Genomic DNA, 22,575 nt, shown 5'->3' on the forward strand with positions numbered 1-22,575 from the left:
CCTTCAGTTATTGACTCGGGCACCATGGTTCAGGGGAGAGCTCAGTGGGTGATCGTCAGGATTGGGGAGGACCGGGTGGGCCTCATTATTTTTGCCCCCGCCGATAGGGCATCGGAGCAGACAGATTTCTGGATACAGGAATGATAGGAGATCCTTCTGGCCGATTTTTATTGCATGGGAGGGGACTTCAACATGCTAGAGGACCCTACGGACAGACAAGGAGGGTTGCACACTATCTCGAGGGCTGACTACTCCGCCTCGGAGAAGTTGATTCTCACCATGAGAGGACAAGATTCATCGCACCTACCAGAGTTTGGACGGCCCCACAGGAGCCTCCGTTTTTCTAGGTTACATAGGAGGATGCACACAGAGAACCTCTCCTGTGCATTGACAGATTTTATGCAGATAAGTAAGCATGCAGCAAGGGAGAGGGTATGATAGGCATCATTGCAAGCACCACGTTATCTTGACCATGCAACTGTCTTCCTTCACCTTGAGGACCCCTGGCGGCCTGAGCAACAACAGAGTGCTGGGCATCTGAGGGCATAACTTCCTGCTTCCTTGGAGATTTTTGGAAATGTTTGCAGAACAACTATCAGCCTAGGAAGGTCACACTCTTTCTCTAGACTGACGAATAGCCCAGCAGTCTAGCTGTAGGCACTGGCACAGCAGCGTGCGATGCAGCCACCCCACGGAAACACAACGGCACTGCCTTTGGGACTGTCCCAAAGCAGTTAAATTGGGCACAATCAAACCACAGGTATAAATGCTTGTAAAATGCAGTTTTTTCACATTGGTATATGCACACAACCTCCAAATTTTTACTGTTGTTTAGTTTGAAGACATGGGCACCTATTATTTGTGTTTCTTTGGGTTGTTTTCCTGTTTGATTGACTGATCACCACTTTATCTCGTGCTACAGCATGCGTGATCTTTTGTCAAATGATTCTTTAAGAGCTTGCAAATCAGACATTCTTTTGGCAAGGGAGAAATTTGAAGCTTTTTTGAAAATTCGGTTTTCCTCACCACTCTTTCGCTTACCTACCACACATGAAGTGCAGGTATACTACTAGAAATCAATATTTTTTTTGTGAATACTTTTTATTTGATATATGTTATTCCATGTTTTGTATTTGTAGGTCAGTAGAGATTTATAATTTTTCTGTGAATGCTTCTTTTAAAGGTGGTGTTCCACAGAAGAGTACTTAATAGGACTTTTTATTGCTAATACCTGTTGGAGTAGAGATCAAAGTAGCAACACACACATGATGGAGCTAGCAAGGAGAGAGAGATGGAAGCACAACACTCAAAGTTGATTGATGAGAATGAGTGAAGTACAGGTGACATGATAAGGTCACTTGCACACACTTGTAAGAGTGCGTACATACGCTCGGGGGGAGGGGGCAGGGGGGAAACCTGCCAATGCTTACTTCTGGGATTGTGCATAAACCTGCTCAAGTGGGAGACCCCAAATTAGTTCATCCTCTACATCTGACCATGCGACTCAAGATGATACGCTTAAGCGTGTTTCCAGTTTTGAAAAACACTGATTGCTAGAATTGTGTAGTGAATTTTGGATCCTCGTCATTGACAATCTCCTCGGGCAATCCATAGAGCTTATACAATTTCTCTACGAAGAGTTGAGCCAACCCGTGACTCTTCATCGATGACTTGGAAGAGATAAATCTAGCCATCTCAACTGGAGGAAGAAAGACAAATTGCTATACATAATATGTTAATAGAAAATATCGACAAAAAAAGTGGTTTGATAATAATCTCAAGGATAAGGAAATCAATGAGAAAGACCTTGTACTTATGTATGGAGTTTGCACAACGAAGAAAAGACACTGGAAAAGGACCATTTTGAGTCTGCAAAATAATACCTCAAGGTACCATGCATGTTGAAACCCTTGACGGGGTTAAAACCACATGCTTCCTTAATGGTAGTAAATTCAAAAACTATTATGGTCCTCTTACCGAGGGAGCCTTGCGGGTTGCACATGATAAAAAGGGAGCCAAGTAAAAAGCGGAATAAAAGAAAGCTCAAGCTCAATAAGAAGCTAACGAAAGGTAAATCCCATAGCAGCAATGATGAGAAGCTATCCTTGGATTTGCACAAGCCTTTATGGGAGAAGTTGAATGAGACACAGAGAAGCACATAGCACCTCTACGACCATCCATTCAATTGCCTAGTCTCTATGGTAAAGTTTTCTACAATGCATTGCTTGATATGGGGGCTAGTCATAATCTAATTTCCTTCAATGCATGGAACCAATTGGGAAAACCTCAACTCGTGGATACCCCTTTAAAGGATGGATTTAGTGGGTACAATCAAGTGTGAATGACCTAGGAAGATAAAGAAAAGACTGTTTTTGTGACAGAATGTAGGGCATTTGCCTCTAATGTGATGACATTCGGGCTGAAAAATGCTCCTACTACATTCCAGAGGATGGTTCAGGAAATATTCTATGAATATTTGACCACCTTCATGAGGGTGTTTGTGGATGACTTTAGCGTGTTCGGGAAGAAAGAAGAACACATTACACACCTCACAATGTGCTTGGAAAAGTGCAGGACGGTAATCGGTCAACAATGGCCTAGATAGAATCATGGCCCCTACTCGTTTGGGGTAATCCAACTACAAAATCTATCGGGACACTTAGCAACTTGTTGTGAGGAATTTTCAAAGGATGCATCAACCCTCCAACTCTAAGCCTTTTAGTCTTATTAAGCATGCATTGGCTACACTTCAGCACATATCCTCAACAAAGGATTTCATGTGTGGCTGACGGAATTGCTGGCCATCCATTGGAGTTTCCACCAAAAAGCCAGAATTGCGGGTGAGGCAGCTATACAATTGAAAGAATGTAATGGTGCACAAGCTCCCGCAAGGCCCCCCCCCTCTCCCTCCCCTCTCGCCTGCATCGCGTGCGCCCTTCCTCCTCCCGTTGTGTGCCTCCTCCCCCCCAAAGTTGCAATACCGCCGCATCCCCCCCTTGCTTCACTGCCCGCCTCCATTCATTGCTTCTCTCTCTCCACTCCCCCTTTCATTGTTTCGCTGCCTGCACCCCCCCCACACCCCCCCCCCCAAATCATTGCTTCGTTGCCCGCCCCCCCCCCCCTCTTCGATCTGTTGCCTCCCCCCTCCTCTTCGTTGTGGCTCCCTGTGCTGCTGTTCGCTACTCTGCCTGGCCCCCTCTTTGCGCAACCCCCCGTTTTCCCCCCCCCCCCTCCTTTCCCTTTTTTTTTTCTTTCTTTCTTCTTTTTTTTTTTTTTCCTTTTCTTTTCTCTCAAAGTCTTTTTCTTTCTCTTTTCTCAGAGCCTCCGCTCTACCCCCCATGTCACCAGCTTGGACATTTCCCAATATGAAAAGGGTTTGGTGGACTCCACGATGTCTAAATATTTGGAAAGTAGAAGCTTTGGGAATGAGGGATTATCCTGGAATACAAAGAACCACACTCCTAAAATTTAGGAGAGTTACTATTTTTGGCCCGACTCCGATGGAAATTCTGTTCGTGTCATTACATCTCGAATTGAGCAGATACCAAGAGTTGGCAAAGTGCCTATGACAGAATGTCTACCAGTTGGGATATTTTTAGAGATAAAGTTTATGGAAGGGACCCATCTCTTAGATTGGGACATGTGGCAAGAAAGTGGACCAAAGTGAGACAAGTGGCCTGGCACTTGTTAGAAAGTGGATCAAAGTGAGACAAGTGGCCTCACACTTGTCACTCCAGCTATTGTGTGGCTCTTCACTTGTCATTGTAGCCTTCTTTTGCCATTTTAGCTCATGGGAGGCCCAAATCTATGAATTGGAGCCTTCTCTCTTCATTTATGAATTGGAGCCTTCTCTCTTCATTTATGAATTGGAGCCTTCTCTCTTCATTTATGGAGGCTCTCTTGCTGCACACTAGCCTCTACCACCGTTACAGGCTACCCTAATGATGGCTACTCTCTTTCTCTCTCTCTTGAAGGCTGCCCATGAAGAATACCGGCTGTTGGGGACTGTTTTGGAGGCTTCCATCACGAAGAAATACTGAAGGCAAGGGTATTTAATCATTTATTATGATTTCTAGCCATTGGACTTGTTGTACCAGCCCTTGTACCTGCTGTACCAGGCAATGTATTGACTGTACCAGTCCTTGTACTTGATGTACCTACTTGTACCAGCCATTGTATCTATTGTGCTAGCTGTACCAGCCATTGTACTTGCTGTATCAGCCACTGTGTCGATTGTACCAGCCATTGTACTTGTTGTACTGGATGAGTGGAGAGTTGTACTTGCTGCACCAACTCTATTGCATGAAGACCCGTGGTTTTTGGGGAAGAATCAGTACCCACACGGAGGTACATGGATTATATTGTTGGTTCGGCATTTCTACAGCTTGTGTTCCGGCTTGATAGCCTCGTGTGGGGCTGTGTTATGGCATTTGTATATGGATAATCTGGCATCTCCCGTGCGGAGAGTAAGGCCCTCAAAGCTTGTACATGATATTATTCTCCTTGGGTAATAAAATACTCAAGGGGGGGGGGGGGGGTTTCGACCCATTCCGGCCTCTATGCGGTGTCACATTTGCAAGCTCCATTTTCAGCATTTGTGCATGTTATGTCCAACTTTTATGTTTTATGCAAAGTGATGATGGATATGTGTTAAGGTTGTGGCCATGTTTAAATGTTTTAATATGCATTGATAGTATCAACAAGTGTGTCAAAGGCCCTAGTCCCCCGGGCACTCGCGAGTTTGATCCCCCCTCCCCTCCCTCATGTTTTCTTTCCATCCTCCTCTTCGTTTCCCTGCCCCCCTCCTCTCTCCCCTCCCATGCAGGTTGGTGCTACCCCGACCGAAGCCGCCGAAGCGGATCTACAAGTTCTTGCCAGGACTGTTGCCTCACTTGAGGCCTCCACCCTGGTTTGCAAAATTGTTGGTAGCCGCCCTGCGCGCGGACAGCTCAGGGATCTTTTTCAAGCCTGCCTGCAAAGATCACCGATATTCACCCTCTTGGGCGCACATACTACCATGTGGAGTTTGACTTGCCATCGGCGTCACACGGAGTCCTCTTGCACTACGTACGGTGCAGGCCTTCTTTGCATGGTGGCAGCAAGGCTTCAATCCAACATCCGACCCATTGGCTGGTGTTTTGGGCTTCCTAGTGACAGTTTTTCTTCCCAGGACTTAGGAAGGAGTACCTTCCTCTTCTCCCGGTGATTGGTGGTGCCATTGGGAGAGTGATGGCCATTGATGCCTCGGCCCTCGCAAGGGCAGGGATTCCATCCCTCCGCATCTGTGTAGCCTCACCGGAGTCTATACCTCATTGTATATCTATTCCTAGCCTCCGAGGTGACCCCATACAGTAGTGCGTGGAGTATTTTGGCCTTCCAAGCCAATGCTTCATTTGCAGACAAATGGTGCCCCTTGGTTCTCGTGATGACCCTCACCAAGGGGTAGAGAGAGAGGCAGGCCCTCAGGCAGCAGAGCACCAGGCCGTGACTTCGGGTGACCCAACGGACGGTTGGCGGTCGGGCCACTAGACGACCACCAAAGTCGAGCGCACCCGCCGAGGGCGCCAAGTTGGCAGAAGGATTCGGTTCTGTTAGAGAACCGTTGTGAGCATTTATCTCAACATTTTCCCGTTGGTGATGCGCCCATCCAGTCCCAGAGCGGGCCCCTCCGGCCCCACTAGTGTGGCGGCCGATCCCTTGATGAGATCCCCCCCCCCAATCCCCAGTGTTCTGAGAGGCCGGCTGACCTCTCTGTTCCCCCAGCGGGTCACGCCCCTCAACTTTCCTCTCCGATGGGTCCTTCACAGCAGCACCCCTCCTCGGCCTCTACGGCCCTCTGCCCTCTCTCGTTGCCTCCCCCACCTCCTCCCCCAATCTCGACATCGACTGTACCTGCGGTAGCGCTCCTCCACCCTGCCTTTATCATCCGAGCCCTCCCTCTCCCCCCTTTTGCCTCTCCAGAGCACCCCCCCCCCCCCCCCCCCAAACCTTGACCCGGAGCGAAGGCAACCGGTGGGATCAATCCGTTGCTTGATTCACCAATTTTCCGAGCCGGTAGAGATGACCATTGCCGCCTCCCACTCTTCCGCTAGAGTCCCCAAGGAGGGGCCCCAGGATTGTGGGACTGTCTGTGGATTACAGTTTCTTCCTGTGTTTGCCGACGGAAGGGACCAAAATGTTTGAGGAGACAGTAGCCCCTGTTTGGGTTTGTGTGGGATTTCACCACTCCAGGCCCTCTATGCCAAATAATGGCGCGATGATCTTCTCTTTCTGCTTCAATGCAGCCCCGGGGACAGAGTGGGATCCTGAGTTGGTGGCAGCTGCCATCCAGGGTCAGGCAGTTGAGCTCTCCCACCATCTTCACGATCTCCGCATCACCGACATTCTCACCCGTTTTGGGCCTCTGGCTAGGAGGGATCTTGGAGGTTCAGCCCATTGAGGCCAGGACGGGGAGATGGTAGTCTCTAGTCTGGAGGTGTTGCTTTTTGTGTTCATGCATACTTTTGCTACGGTACCTCTTCTCCCCTCTTACAGATACCTCTACTGTGATTGATGGAGTCCGGAGCATGCATGTGTGCGCGCTCATACAAAGTGGCATCACATGGAGGATATGAGTAGTGCCCACTTGGCACGCCTTCGCTTCCGCATGGATTGTGATTATTCCCCGTCTAAACCCTCACCCAGGACTCTTCGAGTGGAGGGCAGTTCTGCTAGTGCCGCATCACACCGAGATTGATATGTGGATTGTTTCATGGAACATTCGGGGTTTAGGGAGGCCTCAGTGCTTTCATAGACGAGGCGTCCTACGTGGCGAGCTTTAGAGGGCCATAGTGGGGGAACCCATAGACATTCTTTTCCTCCGGGAGCATCATCTCTCAGAGGGGGGCACCCGCAGATGTGGAAGATTCTTCCAGGTAGGAGTCACACTTTCTGGTCCCCATCCTTTGGCCCCTTAGGGACGCAGGGAGGGGTGTGTATATCTGTTAGTGAGCAGCTGATGCCGGAGTGATAGGTTCAGGAGTCATTGTCCCGGGGCGTGCACAGTGGATTACCATTACTATTGGAGAGGATAGCGTTGGCTTCCTCAACATTTACACTCCGAACGCTGTTGCAAGTAGAGTCCTCTTTTGGAGCTCAGCGGTAGGCCCTCCCTCAGGCTGACTTTTGGTGCTTGGGCGGTGACTTTAACATGATATAGGCAATAGAGGATAGACTTGGAGGTGGCACGGCCACAGTTTCTAGAGTAGAGTACTCAGCCTAGGAGGAGATGACTGCAAAGTGAGGGGACACGACCCTTGGCATCTTCCAGAGTTCGGGCGTAGCCCTGGGAGCCTTTGCTTCTTGAGATCGAATAGGAGCACCGGCCCCAATCTCTCTAGACTTGATAGATTTTATGTTGATGAGTGGGCTTGCAGCCGAGGGAGTATGATTGGTATTTTGGCAAGCACTTCATTTTCTGACAACGCCCCGGTTATTTTGTCCTCAGAGGACTCCTGGAGGCATGACAGGCATGTGAGCTCGAGGATTCCAGACAGCCTCATTCAGGACCTCGAGATTTGCAGCAAGATAGAGCAGATATGGGCGGGATTGGATTTTCTTTCAAGCTTTGCTGCGTGCACATTGGATGAGGGCTTAGGGGAGATCAATTGTTTCTTGCAAGAGGTAATCCAGAGCCGATTAGATGGTTTCCGAGAGCAGGAGAGGAGTTTGAGGAGGATTCTTTCCTCTTTATAGCGGCTTCAAGAGAGGTCCCCGGATAGCTAGTGGATCGAGAGTCAGCTTGCCGCCGCTCGCATGGAGATTAGATCCAGAGAGGAGAGGAGGGTGGAGTACAGGTATCATGCCAGGGCCTCTTTTTGCACTCAACCAAGCGATAGAGTCATAGGAGATTTCTTTGAGATGGTCGGTCCCTCTTCTCTTGGTCATTCTTATTGACACCATTTACTGTTGAGGAGTTGGCGGAGGCATTGACGGCATTTTCCAGGGGAAAATGCCCGGGGGCAGATGAGCTTCCAGTCTCCTTCTTTCTTCGCCATTGGGACCTCATGGAAGGTGGCCTTCAAGCTGTCTTCAATGAGATTATGATCACACGTGCCATGCCAGAGAGGCTCTTAGAGGGCTTTATTCACTTGATTCCCAAGGAGTGTGGTGACAGAATGGAGACCCTTCACTCTTCTAGGGACAGCCTATAAGATCTTGGCCACGGCCATCAGCAGGAGACTTTAACCTTTTCTCCCAAACTTGATCCATGGCACTCAGACCGGCTTCGTTCAGGATCGGAGCATTCTAGACAACATCTTTACCTTTTGGGAGGCGACAGCTTCGGCAAGGATGTGATAGTAGGACCTCATTGTGCTACTCCTAGAATTTGAGAAAGCTTATGATAGGGTGGATTGGAGCTTTCTGGAGGGCACTATGAGCCGGATGGGATTTCCCATGGAGTGGATTCGTGGAGTCTTAGGACTTTACTCAGCCTCACACAGCCATGTTCTCATTGAGGGAGCTTGTGGCAACAGATTTCCCCTCTCCTGCTCAGTTAGATAGGGCTGTCCTTTGGTACCTTACCTCTTCCTATTCGTCGTCGAGGCCATGAATAGTTTTCTCTCCACCCAGGAGACCAAGCTTCAGGGATTGTGTCTTCCCCTCCTCACACAGGAGGAGCTACTGGACTCAGAGTTTGCAGACGACAAAGGAGATTTCCTTGCAAGAGATGGGGGGAATCTACAGAGATTTGAGGGGGCGATCAAGGTTTTTTGCCACGCATCAGGAGCACAGTTCAACTGTCACAAGTTGTCTGGTTTTTGGGTAGGCTCAGCACCCACCCCGACTTGGCGACCAATTGAGGATTTTCAATGAATCTCGAGGGGCACTCTAGTTCGATATCTCAGATGCCAGGTTGGCATTTATCTCTCCTGAGTAGCAGCTCGCCCCGCTTCTTCTAAGTATTCGGAAGAAGCTTATATATTGGAGCTCGGTAAGGCTCTCCCTAGCGGGCAAGGTGGTGGTGGCAAACAAGGTACTTCTTGCCACCATGTGGTACATCACTTCGTGCTGGGTCTTTTCTCAGGCATGTATTGGCCAGGTATAGCGATTGATCCGGAATTTGTTATGGGCCAGAAGTGATGGGAGGCCAGCCAGGGCCAAGGTGGCATGGAGTGATTATTTAGCCTCGTCTCGCAGAGGGGGGCTAGGCCTCATTGACCCGACTATTCAAAGTCGCGCCCTGTTGGGCAAGTTGATTGTTAGAGGCCTCCTTCCCGGTGGTGAACCCTGGAAGGATTTCCTCTTGGCCTGGATTTCAGCCCGCACTTCGAGTCTTGGGGGCCCTTGGCCGCAGAGTACCAGATGGATCTTCACAGAGATGCGAGCCCGTGGTTTTAGCCTGGCTTTTGAGGACAGATTTGCAGCCAGCTTACTTCGTGCTTGGGAGCACCTTAGGCCCGCCCTCAGATAGTTAGCTCCAATTGCATCAGAGGAGCGGCTTCGACAGCCTTTGGGTGTCTGGAACCCTTTGATCCGTTTACCCAGTGGCCACATGCTAGGGGCCCGACCGCACGTTTCTTGAGGTGCCTTGAGCATGGGACGAGCTAGGTCTCTTGGAGATTGGATCGCCCACAAGCAGTTACCCCCGGAGGTGGAGGAGAGAGGCCTAACAGGTATCTAGGGTAGAGATAGGCTCAGCATCGACATCGACTCAGCTATCCCCTATCCCTCAGGAGTGGTGGACTCCCCCAGTGTGGTTATGCGTGTTTACTGGACATGATATCCTAGTGGCGGTCCACAAAGCAGATGAGGATAGTGGCGTGCTCACTTTCTCTATTGGAAATTTGGATCCCATGGCGGCAAATTAGAGAGATCTGAGCTTCCCTTGGAGGATTTTAGTGGCTGCACCTTGCTGCAGAGGGTGAGGGTGAATGGTTTTCAGGCACGGGAATGGCATATAGATCCAGCACCGGCCAAGGTGGCCAAGGAGAGATTATGGCGGCTATGGATATGGGAGCGCCGAGCTCTCACGGGCCTTAGTGGGATCCAGGAGAGTGGACTTGGCATGATCGAGCGGATTGGGAGGAGACTCTGGATGCCCCCTCTTTGCATATAGTGCGCGGCTCAGCTGCAAGATCGAGATGCCGGAGATTGATGGCACACTGGCAGCAGCAGCACATTGGCAGTCTCAGGGCCTCTCACAAGTTTCCTTTGAGATTTCTGGAAGAGACTGTGGTACAGCCTTCAGCCAAGAAAGATCACCCTCTTTCTTTGGTTGATGGCACATAGGTAGTACTTGGCTGGCAGTTGGTGGTCGACCAGCGACTTGCCCGCAGTGCGGCCACCCCTAGGAGACTCAGAGACATTGCCTTTGGGATTGCCCGAAGGCTCAGCGCAGCTCAGGGTGTCAAAAAGCATTATTCCTGGTCGACTTCAGAGATTACCAGGCCACACACTCCCAAAAAAAAGCAGTTCAGGGTGTCAAAAAGCATTATCCCTGGTCGACTTCAGAGATTACCATGCATAGAGTGGCCACACACTCCCAAAAAAAGCATAGTTGGCTCCAAAAAGGCATCTCCAATAAACACTCCTCAAAAAGCTCCATGTCATCCTGTTGCTAAGTAAGAAAGTACCACGTTTCCTTTCGAGGCAGCTCCAACACTTTTCATGCTATTTAAGCAAAAAAGGCTAGCATCTTCTCATGAGTGCCTATGTCCAAGCCAGGGTTGTTTCCGTACGGCGCACGACAGCTTATCATATGGAATACCTTACGGATTCGTATGGATTTTTTCAAAAAAAAAATCCGAAATTTTCTTTTTCAAAAATAAAAATTTTCTCCAATTTTTTTTTTTGGTAGGTAATGGTCTTTTTTTTTGCTTATCTATGGCTGTTTGAGCTTCCTTTGTACTATGATGCTTCTCTCCTTTCTAAAATACTCCATATCTGGACTTAGAAATATCTAAGTTTATAAGTATTTTTTTTAAAACACCGTATTTTATCGTATGATAAGCAAAAAAATTTATATCTTACCGTATTTTCCTGTATGGCATTGTATCGTACGAACCATACGGTATCGTACCCGACAACTATGGTCCAGGACAAGCAGCCACGTGTGCTTCATTAATCGCCGCCAAGACTCCATGCTATTCAAGGAGAAATCCGGCACCTTCTGCTGTGCTCCCAGGTTCAAACCTTCAGCCATGAAGAGAGGTGAACCCCTCACACTCAGGCACACCTAGCATTTGGGGATCAAAGCCCCACACTCCGGCGATCTCCTGGGCAGCCTGAACTGGCCACAACAGTGCGCTTTCATCCTCCTCTCTGTGCTCTGTACAACACACAGTTCCTGCCATGCCAAAACCAGCATACAATTTCTTTATTTTCTCTCCTTCATCCCCTCTTTTTGGCGACCAAAAGGGTTCCTAGCAAAGAGGTAAGGTCAGCCCCATATCCATGTATATCAACACATAGGAACATGGCGACCAGCTCCTACATAACCCTAACAGTCCAACCAGGAGAAACTCACAGCACAAGTAAAAGCCAAAAGCACATAACGTCAGCCACTGACAAAAGGGGTTAGGGTAAACAAATTCCTTGCACATAGACTCGAAAAAGCAACAAGAAGCATGATGCTTTTCCCTCTGCTTTTTTTCTCATGGATACGGAGCTTTGCAAAACTCCCACGCATCCAACCACACCGACCTTCTCCCTCAAGCTCGGTTACTCCCCGCTTTCCGTCCAAGTGTCCCATACCACCCAGATCTTGGAAAGCAAAAGAACACGAAAACTTGAGCTCTGAAAGATCTAGGCGATGGATTTCCTCTCCTCCTCTCAATTTTTCCAAGCCTAATCCAAGCAAGTTTGGCTTTGATACCAATGTAGAGACCCTGGGCTTGTAGACCTTGCAATTAAGCATTTGCACAAACGAAAAACACACAAAGACTCAGGCATCTAGCTCACCGTCCAACGGTAGAGCCATTCAAGCTCACCCCCGAGCATAGGGGGATAGTAGCACCATAGACATGGTTCCATGTGCAAAGCCCCTGGCGTCCCATACCATCAGAACACACCCATCGGATGTAAGCACGGAGTAGTCTCAAGGCCTCATGTCGAGGTCTGAGGAGCTCCCTCTCAAACTCACTCATAAAGCTACTTATATAGGCCTTCTATAAACTAGGAGCCAAATATAGCATATGTCTCATAATAGCTACTTACCTCCACTTAAGATGCCTTGCCCATAGATGGGAGATTTGAAGTAGCATTGCAGCCTGGCATATATGGCGAGCTAGATGCAGCAAAGCCATCAAGGGTACCCACAATTTGCCTGAGTAGCATTTGGCTTGACATCATCCATACCATCAAGGGTTAGTGGGGGGGAATTGTAGGGTGGCTCTGACTGCATGCAGAAGCGGCGGGAAGCTTTCTTGAGGCTTTGGCGGCTTGGCCCTTTCCTCACCGATAGAGGTGGTGATCCCACCTGGCATTACAGACCACCTATGTGGTTATCCCCCCCCCCCCTCCCCTCCCCCCCCCTGTATGAGATAGCCTTCTCCTCATAGAGCGGTGAGCCGGAGGGGAAGTGCATCTTTCTCCACCCTTTGATTTTTTTGATTCCCGCCCTGTACATGAGGCGAGTTTGTATCTAGCCTTTCGTGGTTGTATGTAGTCCTTCGTGGCTGTTTTTCAATAACTAATAGGAGAAATTTTTTCTTCCCAGAAAAAAAAAAGATGCCTTGCCCATAGGCTATGGTTAACCCAACCTGAACGTCTTAACCCTGGTTAGTCCTAGGACGTAACCATCAGCTTTACACTTAAGCTTATGAGTCCACTTCTTACCAAGTCTTTTTACTATAAGGCAAATTTGCTAAATACTAAGTGTCATTTTTGAGGATCGAGTCATACTCATCCTGCATGGCCTACATCCAATGATGATTTTCCTATGCTTCCTCAAAGGAAATAGGTTCCTCTTCATTACAGATACTGGCAATGAGAGCATGATCCACAAAAGAATAAGATGCATGATGAGAACTTGTACGTGTCCTGTTAGGAAGAGGAGTAGCTAATTTGTTCCACAATGTTTGCATGAGCCATTTTGACATACTCTTGGACACCTGTATGGCTTTCCTTTCCTCATCCACTGCATCATCTACAATTTCCTCATCAATAGACCAATATGTGGGCTGAAATTCTCGTTAATTTGCAATCGATATGGGCTGATTTGCAGCACCTTTTTGAGCATTCATTTGCTCCAGATATGGCTGCCCGACATTGTACAAAGGTAGGAGTGTATCAAAGATGTCACATGAGCATACATTTTGCTGTTTTTTGCATAAAAGCATGGACTGAACTAAGTTCTCAACAAAGACAATATCTCTACTCACCAAAATCCGCTTTGTGGCCGGATGGTAGAGTCTATACCCTTTGCTTTCTGAGCTGTATGCTTAGACACAAGAGCATAAGTAAGACAAACGAAAACACGCAAATAAGCCAAAAAGAGCTTCTTGCTATTCCAAGCTTCATAAGGGGTAATTATCTGCAAAGCCTTGGTAGGGCATCTGTTTAGCACATAAATGGCACACATAACTGCCTCTAACCAAAAAACATGAGGCAAATCTTGGCCTTTAACCATGCAATGTGCTATCTGTATGAGAGATTTGTTCTTTCTCTCAGCCACACCATTTTGTTGAGGTGTATAAGGTACTGTGCATTGATATTTTTTGTCTCTTTCCTCTATATATACAAGAAACTCCTTCGACATATACTCCCCTCCTCGATCTGTACAAAGGGTGCCAACTTTACATTCATACTCATTTTCAGCAATAGAGACAAAGTGTCTAAAGTATGTAAAAACCTCTGACTTTGCATTCAACGGATATACCTAGGTGTGCCTAGAGTAGTCATCAATAAAAGTCACAAAGTAGAGATATCCTCTGATGGATGGTGTCCTCAAGGGACCACATACATCACTATGTGTAAGCTGTAATTTCTGCCCTAATTGATCCATCTTTCGGGAATCATGTCCGTTGCATCTTAACCAAAATACATCTCACATACATGTTTGACAAGGGCCTCAAGCTTTGGCATCTGTTATGACCATTTCTTGCCTTTTAAGGCACAACAAACTGCCAAAATATAAGTGACCAAAGCGGGCATGCCAAGCTTCGTGTCACTCATAGCACATGTGGCAGTAAATGAACGAGCATTATGTGCCAATCTCTCATATATGTCCAACATGTAAAGCCCATGTCTTAGAGTATCAGATACCACACTGATGTCTCCATCACTCCGGTCATGAACTATACACGTTGTGAGAGGAGCCTAGAGCCTAAAACAAAACATGAAATGTGGGAACATCTAATGTATATAACGAGGATGGCATGGATCCTAAGTGGCATAAAACAACATGGCGACATGAGTGGATAAGAGAAAGTATAAAAAAACAAAAATAGGAGCATGGAAGAACAAGGGAGCCGGCGCAATTGTTCCAGAGGTGGCAAGGCGGCGACGGGCCAAAAGGGGGGAATTGGAATAATTTACAAGCGAGCAGACAAGTAGACGAGTAGACAAGAAAGGGAACAAGAGAAGGGAGGGAGTGAGTGAAGTGTGTGAAGGATCTACAATGAAGAGACTAGCTGTAGACAGAGGGTCTTCTAGTTTTTGAAAGTTGCAAAAGTGGGGTTCAGTGCAATTGAGGTGAAATTGGGGTAAATCAGAGCAGAGAAGGCGCCAGGGCTAGAGAATTAGATAGGAGATGTGTCTCCGGTGATTTCTGTGAGGCGACTCTGTTAGAAACATGGTTTTTAGTTCAATTCATGTTCAATTGTAGTTGCTGTCATTCAGTTGTGCATAGATTTGTGATTGTTTCGGAAGGACCTATGGTTTGTAAATTCACTGCAGTTCATATTCGTGAGTGAAGCTAATGATTGGGAGGGTAATAGCTAGAGCCTACCTATGAAAAACCCCAAGTTTTTTGAGTTTATTCTTCTAATATGTTTGGACCCATTGTCTCAAGGGTGTTGAGACAGTCTGTCTTTGTTTTCGTGAAGAAAGCCTAGTGTTCAAAGCTTGTATCTGTGCCGTCATTGATGAATTGCGATTTACTTGGTTTGAGTTGTTTATATGGTCTTTGTTGAGATAGAGTAACTGTGAAGGTATGTCTGGCATCCTGGAAGTCAAAACTGTCTCATAATTGAAGTAGCTATCTTCTGTTGAGAGAATATAGTCAAATAGGGTCAGAAGAGTGTCAACTACAGGCAGCTATGTGTCTAGGGAGTCAGATGATGAGGTAAAAGGGTTGTTTTGATCTTTTTGGATTCAAGGGAAGTTATTTTGAGTTGAGTCTGACAGTCAGAAGCCAGATAGGAGTCAGACGGGATTGTGGGAAAATTGGTCATTCTAGATCAGCTGTGAGTTCATTGTGATCAGCTGGATGTCGATGCAATTGTATCTTTGTGTGGTTTGAGTGTTTAGAGCGTTTAGAGGTGTTAGAGGACTCAGAGCTGAGAAAGTCTGGTCCAGTTGAGTCAGCCGTCAGCAATCAGCAGTCAGATCAGTCAATAGTAAGTCAGTTGTGGACAGTAGAGAGTCTTTGAAGTCATATCTTCATGAAATTAGGGCAGCCTAAGGGTTAGGAGGATTCGGCGGACAAGTAAGAGAAAGTTTTTGATCTAGATAAGGTTTCTGAGTCGGTTGGTTCTGCCTCCGAAGGCCGAAACACTATCTGTCAAGACCATTTTGATTAATGTCGACAGAAGATCCGCAGAGCTTAAGGGGATGTTCAGCATAGTTCTAGGGTTGAGAGATTGAGACTCGTTGGACCAAGAGGACAAAAAGAGAGCAAGGAGGACGCATATTGGGATCAGATACTACAATTAGAATTCGATCACTTCTGTTGGGAGAGATTTAGGTTGGCTACTTGTCAGTTGAAGTTAGCCGAGATATTTAGGCTAAAGATCAGAGGTCATGACAGCTTGGTCTGACTTGAGAGGAGAGTTGGGGGTAATAGCTAAGTGGGATTGAAGGGTGTAGAGGTGTCCATTTGTGTCAGCGAAAGGTTAGAGGATAGAATCTAAGCTGATTGGTGCCTTTGGAGCTAGGATCCTAGTGTTCCCAGGTTCTAATTCTTATACATTTACTTCTTGTGTGTCTACTGGTGGTGTCATAGAGACCATCACCTAGTCACCACACAACGTGTCATCAATAAATCTGACCACTAGGTCACTTGTACCTCATTACGTACCTGGTAAAGTGCAGCAAGCGCATCCCAAGAATGCTTTGCAATTTTTCGTGAGCGAATATGAGGAATAATGCTCCTTTCCATTGAAAGTGCCACTAATGCATGTGTCTGTGCATCCCTACCATCCAACCTAGCTTGTTCCATTGTGAGAGGTGTGGAGACGGATGGCACAATTATATCAAAACTTGTATCACCATCCAAAGTATCTGTACTATGTTATTGTGTTGGCGAGACAGGGCATGTCTCAATGCCAATTTCAACATTCCAAAGTCCTTTGGTAACCTATACATGACACATCATATAGGACTACAGTGGGTAGTTGGTCTCATCAAGCTTATCCTTAGCGGAAAAGCATCCCAAATACATCATTGCCTGCCATTTAACTTGCAAATAACCAATCTCTCACACAAGATGCAAATATCCCAAACTACCTGCAGGTACTGTCAATGCTCATTGAATGCAACCGATATGGTTGCCAGTAGATCACTGATGACGAAGAAAACTTGCAGTAAAGTGTGTGAAAAATTGCAGAGTGTAGAGTGTGGAAATGATACTTAGTAGGTTACCAGTAGATCACTGATGACCAAGAAAACTTGCAAAGTGTGTGAAAAATTGCAGAGTGTAGAGTGTGGAAATGATACTTAGTAGGAATGCAAAAATCAGTGATAATGTTGTTGAAGCTGTTGAAGATGAGGTCGAAGATGACGACGGCCTTGTCTATGCTGTGTAGAAAACCCAAAATCGAACAAAAACAATTCGAATTGACACTCCCCGAGATGACTGCGGAAACCGTATAACATGTGAACGAGTCCCAAAACGTGCTCGAAATGCTCGGAAACATGTAAAAACTTTGTTAACGTAGTTAACTGGCCATTGTAGGGCATACCTTCTCCATCTAAGAGGATAGCTAAATCTAAGACGATCAAAAGAGCAACTCACGGAGAAGATGACAAGGGGCTGAGGGCCAAGGGAACCTGCTTGGACACCAATTGTTAGGAGTAGAGATCAAAGTAGCAACACACACATAGATACACCAAGCAAGGAGAGAGAGATGGAAGAACAACACTCAAAGTAGATTTATGAGAATGAGTGAGGTACAATGAAGTGACATGATAAGGTCACTTACACACTCATAAGAGTTGTATGTGCTCAGGGGAAAAAACCTCCTAAAGAGGGAAAAAGACCCTGATCCATTATTAGCTCATGTCCACACATTAGCACCCTGTTAAACGTAATCACAATGTGCATTGTAAAGACTATCACCTATGTGCATCCAGTCAAGCAACAAACAAGTGGGGGAATGAGGAAGCGTGTGTGCTTGAATGACAAATATTGCTTTCTTATCAATAGCACTTCAAACATTCAGTAGAGTATCTTCATGTAACGATAACAGCATAGATTCATTCAAAAAAAAGAATCTATTAATAGGAAGGTAACTAGAGAAACCATTAATATTGCATTTAATAAGCTGCAAGTCACAAAGAACTGAGTTAGTAGCGCCCAAAAGAGAATTACGTGAGTAACTTAGGGAATTCTAACCAATCAAAAGAGGTTTTAAGTTGTGCACATGATAAAGAGGGGGAGATTCGAATGGGCTGGCGTCGTATATTGAAAGGCAATCTTTACAGTACTTTTTCAAGTTTGTTGCATTCTTTGTTTGACTAGCATGTAGATTGTTTCACTAGTCTGATGAAATGTTTTACGAGTCTTCTCTTCTCCCAAAACTAGTCAAGTTTAGTTTTGTGCCTTTTTGTATGAAGCCATCAAATAAATAGTACATGCTGAGTTCTTTTTGAAACACAGGAAAGAGTGAAATTTCACAACACTGGACCAACGGGTATTCCTGGTGTTATTGTAATGAGTATTGAGGATGGAATTGAAGGGCAGAACCACCTCCATCAGCTTGATCAGCTGTAAGTGTTTCAACTTCTGCTGGTTACTGTCCATTTTTCAACTAAAGCTGTTGAAAGCAATACCTATACCATCAAGGAAATTCTTTAAACAATCAAAGTAGAAAAAGCAGAAATCTAGAAAGCAAAGACGAGTGTGTACATGCATGTGTGTGTGGGCCCATGCCACCATGAGAAATTTGGCAAACTTTTGGAGGTAAACATATACATTTCCTCGTGAGATTTCACTCAATTGGAAACTTGGAAGGGGAAGGCATGTAATTTGTCCAATTTAAGACTATCTATACCATTATCAAAACCAACTAAATTCCTTTTTGAGTTAACATTGATCAATGGTTTTGAAATTTCAAACGGCCACAGGAGGAGCTGAGGCAAACCTTTCCCGAACATTGACTTTTACACGTCAGAAGATATAAGCTATTTGTTTACAGTAGTGTACGAACTTAATATCAGATAGATCACATGGAACAAAGGTATACAGTCTGCTATTTTTTCAAGTCCCTGACCAAAGAGATCTAGTGATCCTCTGTTGGATGCTTACACCTTGCCATGGAGAGTCCCTTCTCTCTTGCTGCAAATGCTTCTGCCTATAAGTTCTCATTGATATGCTCACATGGTTGATTCAATTTCGGCAGTTCTGTGTATGCCTTCTTTCTTGTTGCTGACACTGGCAACTGGAAAACAGGGTATACTGAGATCAGCCTGCATGGCCATATGTACAATGGCCCAATTGAGATGTCAGCAGGCCGCACGAACAGGCCTTACGGCAGCATCGTCACTTTCAAGAACATCTAAGGTCCTTAAAGCTGCTTGCTGATTTTTCATTCGTTTTCAGAAACTTTGGGACAGGATCCAAAATCAATTCATGTTTGGACCTGGCAGAGAAGTGTGGAGCTCATGTTTCCTTTTGTCTGGACATAATAACATATTTATGCAAGGTAGCCTTAAAGGTTAAGGAAGTTTATGTATTTTTGAGGGGAAGCATGCAACTCTCACCCACACTGTCTTTTTGCAAGGAAGTTTGTATCTTCAATCACACTCCTTATGGGGTGAGCTTTAAATGGTACATGACATGAATCTATGATATCATATATGGGACTTACACATGAAACACATGGCATAATGATGCAAAAGGGAAGGGTGCATCTCAAGTCGTATGCAAATCTTTGTAGAGAAGATAACTTGAAATTACCTTCTTGTCTGCTCCAGATATCAATCTATAGTTGTGATATTCAATGCTTGCCCCAATGGAATCTCTATCAATGTTCCTTTCTACACGTCAAAACAACTCATTCTACATCCTTTACAGGTATGTCAAGAACTTTTAGTCCTCCTTCAGCAATGCATTTTAATGCATCCCTATTATCGTGTTGTGGATATCTATGGCATGGTGTAAGAGCTAATTGTGTCACCCACTAAAGTATTTACTCTTTGATGATGTTTATGCATTGCAGGCTTCATCTTCAGATGAAGTGGTTAAACAGTCTAGCTACGAAAGGACAAAAGGAGGCTTTGGCATTCCAGCAAGGACAGCTGCAGTCTTTGTAGAGCCTCGAGATTCTTGAGGCCTTGTGTCAATAATCTTAATTTCACATTTAAAATAGAATTTCAGCAATGCAATTCTGAGCAAGAACACCCCCCACCCCTTTCTATCTTCTCTTTGCTTCCTCTTTTTCCTACCAATATGCACAAAGGACCCAACTAGCTGGGCCAATGAGATGATAGCCCAAGTGGTGAAAGTGTTTGCCTAAGACTAGGAGGTCATGGCTTCAAAACTCTACAAGGTGCTTGAAACTTCCTCAGCAACATCACCTACGGGCAGTGAAAAACAATATCTACAGGAGGATCTTGGACCTAAGGCCAGTTGGGGAAAAAAAAAGAATGAACTACTTGGGTTTGCAGTGGAGAGATTGTCTTAATTACGGTGGTGCATGAGAGCTTTTCTAATATGATAACAAATGATCTCTACCTTACATGTATTAGAACAAGTAATCACCAATATTAGAACAAGTAATCACTTCTACAGCCCATTAATGCATAGCCAAAGGCATTCCTTGATTTTACAAAATCTGCCCTCGAGTATCCTTCAAATGTGTAATTAGAGTATTCGGTTAAAGATGCTCTTAATAAGGTTAGTCTTTGCACTAATATTTTTGACCTTCGAAGATGAGGTGTTTCAACTATTGTTGACAACACTTGAATGCATGGAAACCTTTGGCCATGCATCCTCCTCACGTGCCATGGTTGTCGAGGAATTTGATGACTGTTCATGCGAAGCCTTGCTTGCCCATCAAAAAATCATATGTAAGGTTCCTAATTCGGTAGCATGGAGAATCACATTCAAAAAGCACCATGACAACATGAAGACAACCAACAACTGTTGGATTTCAATGCTCTAGTCTCATACTGTAATGTTGGTTAGCTATTTTTAGATAACCTCTATTATAAAGAGTAGCTATGGTTGAGCATCCAAAGCACTTGGCATCCTCATAATTACACAGGATAGTGATCTCAGAGATTGTGAGATAGTGTCGCATACGAGTCATGTAAGTTGAAACCTCACGAGGAATTATTCAGTATATAATTTGGAATTATTGGTTATTGTGTATGCATCGCATGTTTGGAGGCGTATTATCTTCTTGGAGATAAGTTTCAGTTGCAAACTGATTAATCTACTTTAAGGCATTTGTTTATCCTAGTGGACTTGAATGTAAAGCAAAGATCGGTTGAGCTTTTGCAAGAATATGATTTTGAGATCATTTATAGACCAAGAAGAGAAAACAAAGTGGCCGACGCATTGAGTAAAAAACCAAAAGTTGCATGTGTGAGTGCAATCACTGTCATTCACAATCATCTGTATATTTTCTTGTCTTACTACATATAGATGAACAATAATCTATATAGCTACATTTATATTTTCTAGCTAGATACTTTTTATCTGTAAGATAAGAAGGTGCTACCATTCTCTGAGTGAAAATCCCTAAGCGTCGAGTTTGGTGAAGTTTTTGAAGCTCTAAAATACATTTTTCTTTAAAACACTATCGCAATCTCCATCCTTTCCCTAAGAAATAGAGCTTGGAAAATCGTTGCACTTCACTTGGCTCCAGAGAGCAAGAAGGCCATGCTTCATATGGCATAGAGGTTGATTTTTTTTCTTCATTCAATCGAAGACTTAGGGATGTTTTGATAAAAAAATGATCGGGACTGAATAAATAGAGCATTGTTACACTCTAAATAATACTTTTGTATTAAAAATAATTTGCGCACTTTCAGTAAAGATTATTATTAAGAACATAATTTTTCAAAAACTTTTTGGTATAGGGGAGTATAAAAAATACAAGATTATTATTCATAAGCTTGGTATTTGGCCTAGCGATCATATTTCTCTTGTATTATTTTTGGAATTGTAAAAGTTTTAAAAATATTTTTATTTTTTGGTAAAATGGAGTATGAAATTAGATTCTTTTTATAGGTTGTCAATTCAAGCTACGGTTTGAGAATTATATGATGCGGGTGAAAAAAACTCCAAAGTTGTGTTGTGCCAAGCCTCCCCAAGGGGGGGTGTAGTGTGAATTTTTGGTTCTCTTGATCATTATGGCAGTGTCATGGTCTCTCCTTTATAAAAGACTCTGTAGTTCAGGCAATCATATGTAAGTAATGTAGATAGTGCCTCTCCTCAATTTGCGTATAAGCTAAGCTATAGAGCTTCAAATTCTTTGATCAACTTTATAATCAAATATCTAGGGTAAGATGGATAACTCTCCACATTGATTTATAGAAATTTTGGCATGTAAGAACAGTGAAGAGAAATGGGATATTTAGTTCCTCTATAAGAGTGCTAAAGGTTGATGTCAAAATCTCTTTTCAATCAATGCAGTAATGCCAAGGCTTACTAGTGTGGCCTGAGAGTAGGAATCATATGAATTTATTCAAGTAGCAACAATTTGGCATTCTATACAACGTAACTAAAAAAGAAAGGTAAACTCTTCAAAGGGTTGGTTGATGAATCCACTTCCACTCATCGGGACACCATTTCTCTCCCAGCTTGGCGGATGACCAATGCCATCTCTAATAAGATTATTACATATGATAGGTTATTTGTATGCCCCTTCCTCTGAACTTGGAGGCCTCTTTCTTGAGAAAGGAAAGAGGGTGCTCCCTACTATAGACAAAAATAAAGCATGCACTATTGTGTCTATGAAAATAAATCATCCAATCTCTACCAACACAGGGAGTACTACGTCTAGAGACTGGCTAGAGACATAAAAGTGAACCAGACTTGAACAATATACATGGCACCCTTAGTGGCTACAAGTCACCCACCACTAAGGAATCTTCCCTACCTGTAGTAGATCTAAGTGCCCATAAACTAGAATATGAAAATGGAGGAAACAAGCTGAAACATATTGAGTGCCTTCAAAAGTGGTGAATTCTTTTTTTACGAAA

At 44.9% G+C, this 22,575-nt stretch overlaps 1 protein-coding gene across 5 annotated transcripts in view; it reads left to right on the forward strand.

The window, feature by feature from the left end:
* LDA (limit dextrinase) overlaps positions 1-20,197 on the forward strand; it is a 160,351-nt gene extending 140,154 nt beyond the window's left edge. For all 5 annotated transcript variants that reach the window (XM_086816685.1, XM_086816686.1, XM_086816687.1 and 2 more), the window contains 4 exons: positions 923-1,061; positions 18,023-18,132; positions 19,339-19,438; positions 19,584-20,197. In XM_086816685.1, the coding sequence (XP_086672811.1) occupies positions 923-1,061; positions 18,023-18,132; positions 19,339-19,438; positions 19,584-19,694 (460 nt within the window). In that variant the 3' untranslated portion in view covers positions 19,695-20,197. The remainder of the gene's footprint in view (positions 1-922; positions 1,062-18,022; positions 18,133-19,338; positions 19,439-19,583) is intronic.
* Positions 20,198-22,575: the final 2,378 nt, after the last annotated feature.

This window comes from Cibotium barometz, chromosome 22, assembly GCF_041138505.1.
Source record: "Cibotium barometz isolate CiBa-2024 chromosome 22, ASM4113850v1, whole genome shotgun sequence".
NCBI classification, from domain to species: domain Eukaryota; kingdom Viridiplantae; phylum Streptophyta; class Polypodiopsida; order Cyatheales; family Cibotiaceae; genus Cibotium; species Cibotium barometz.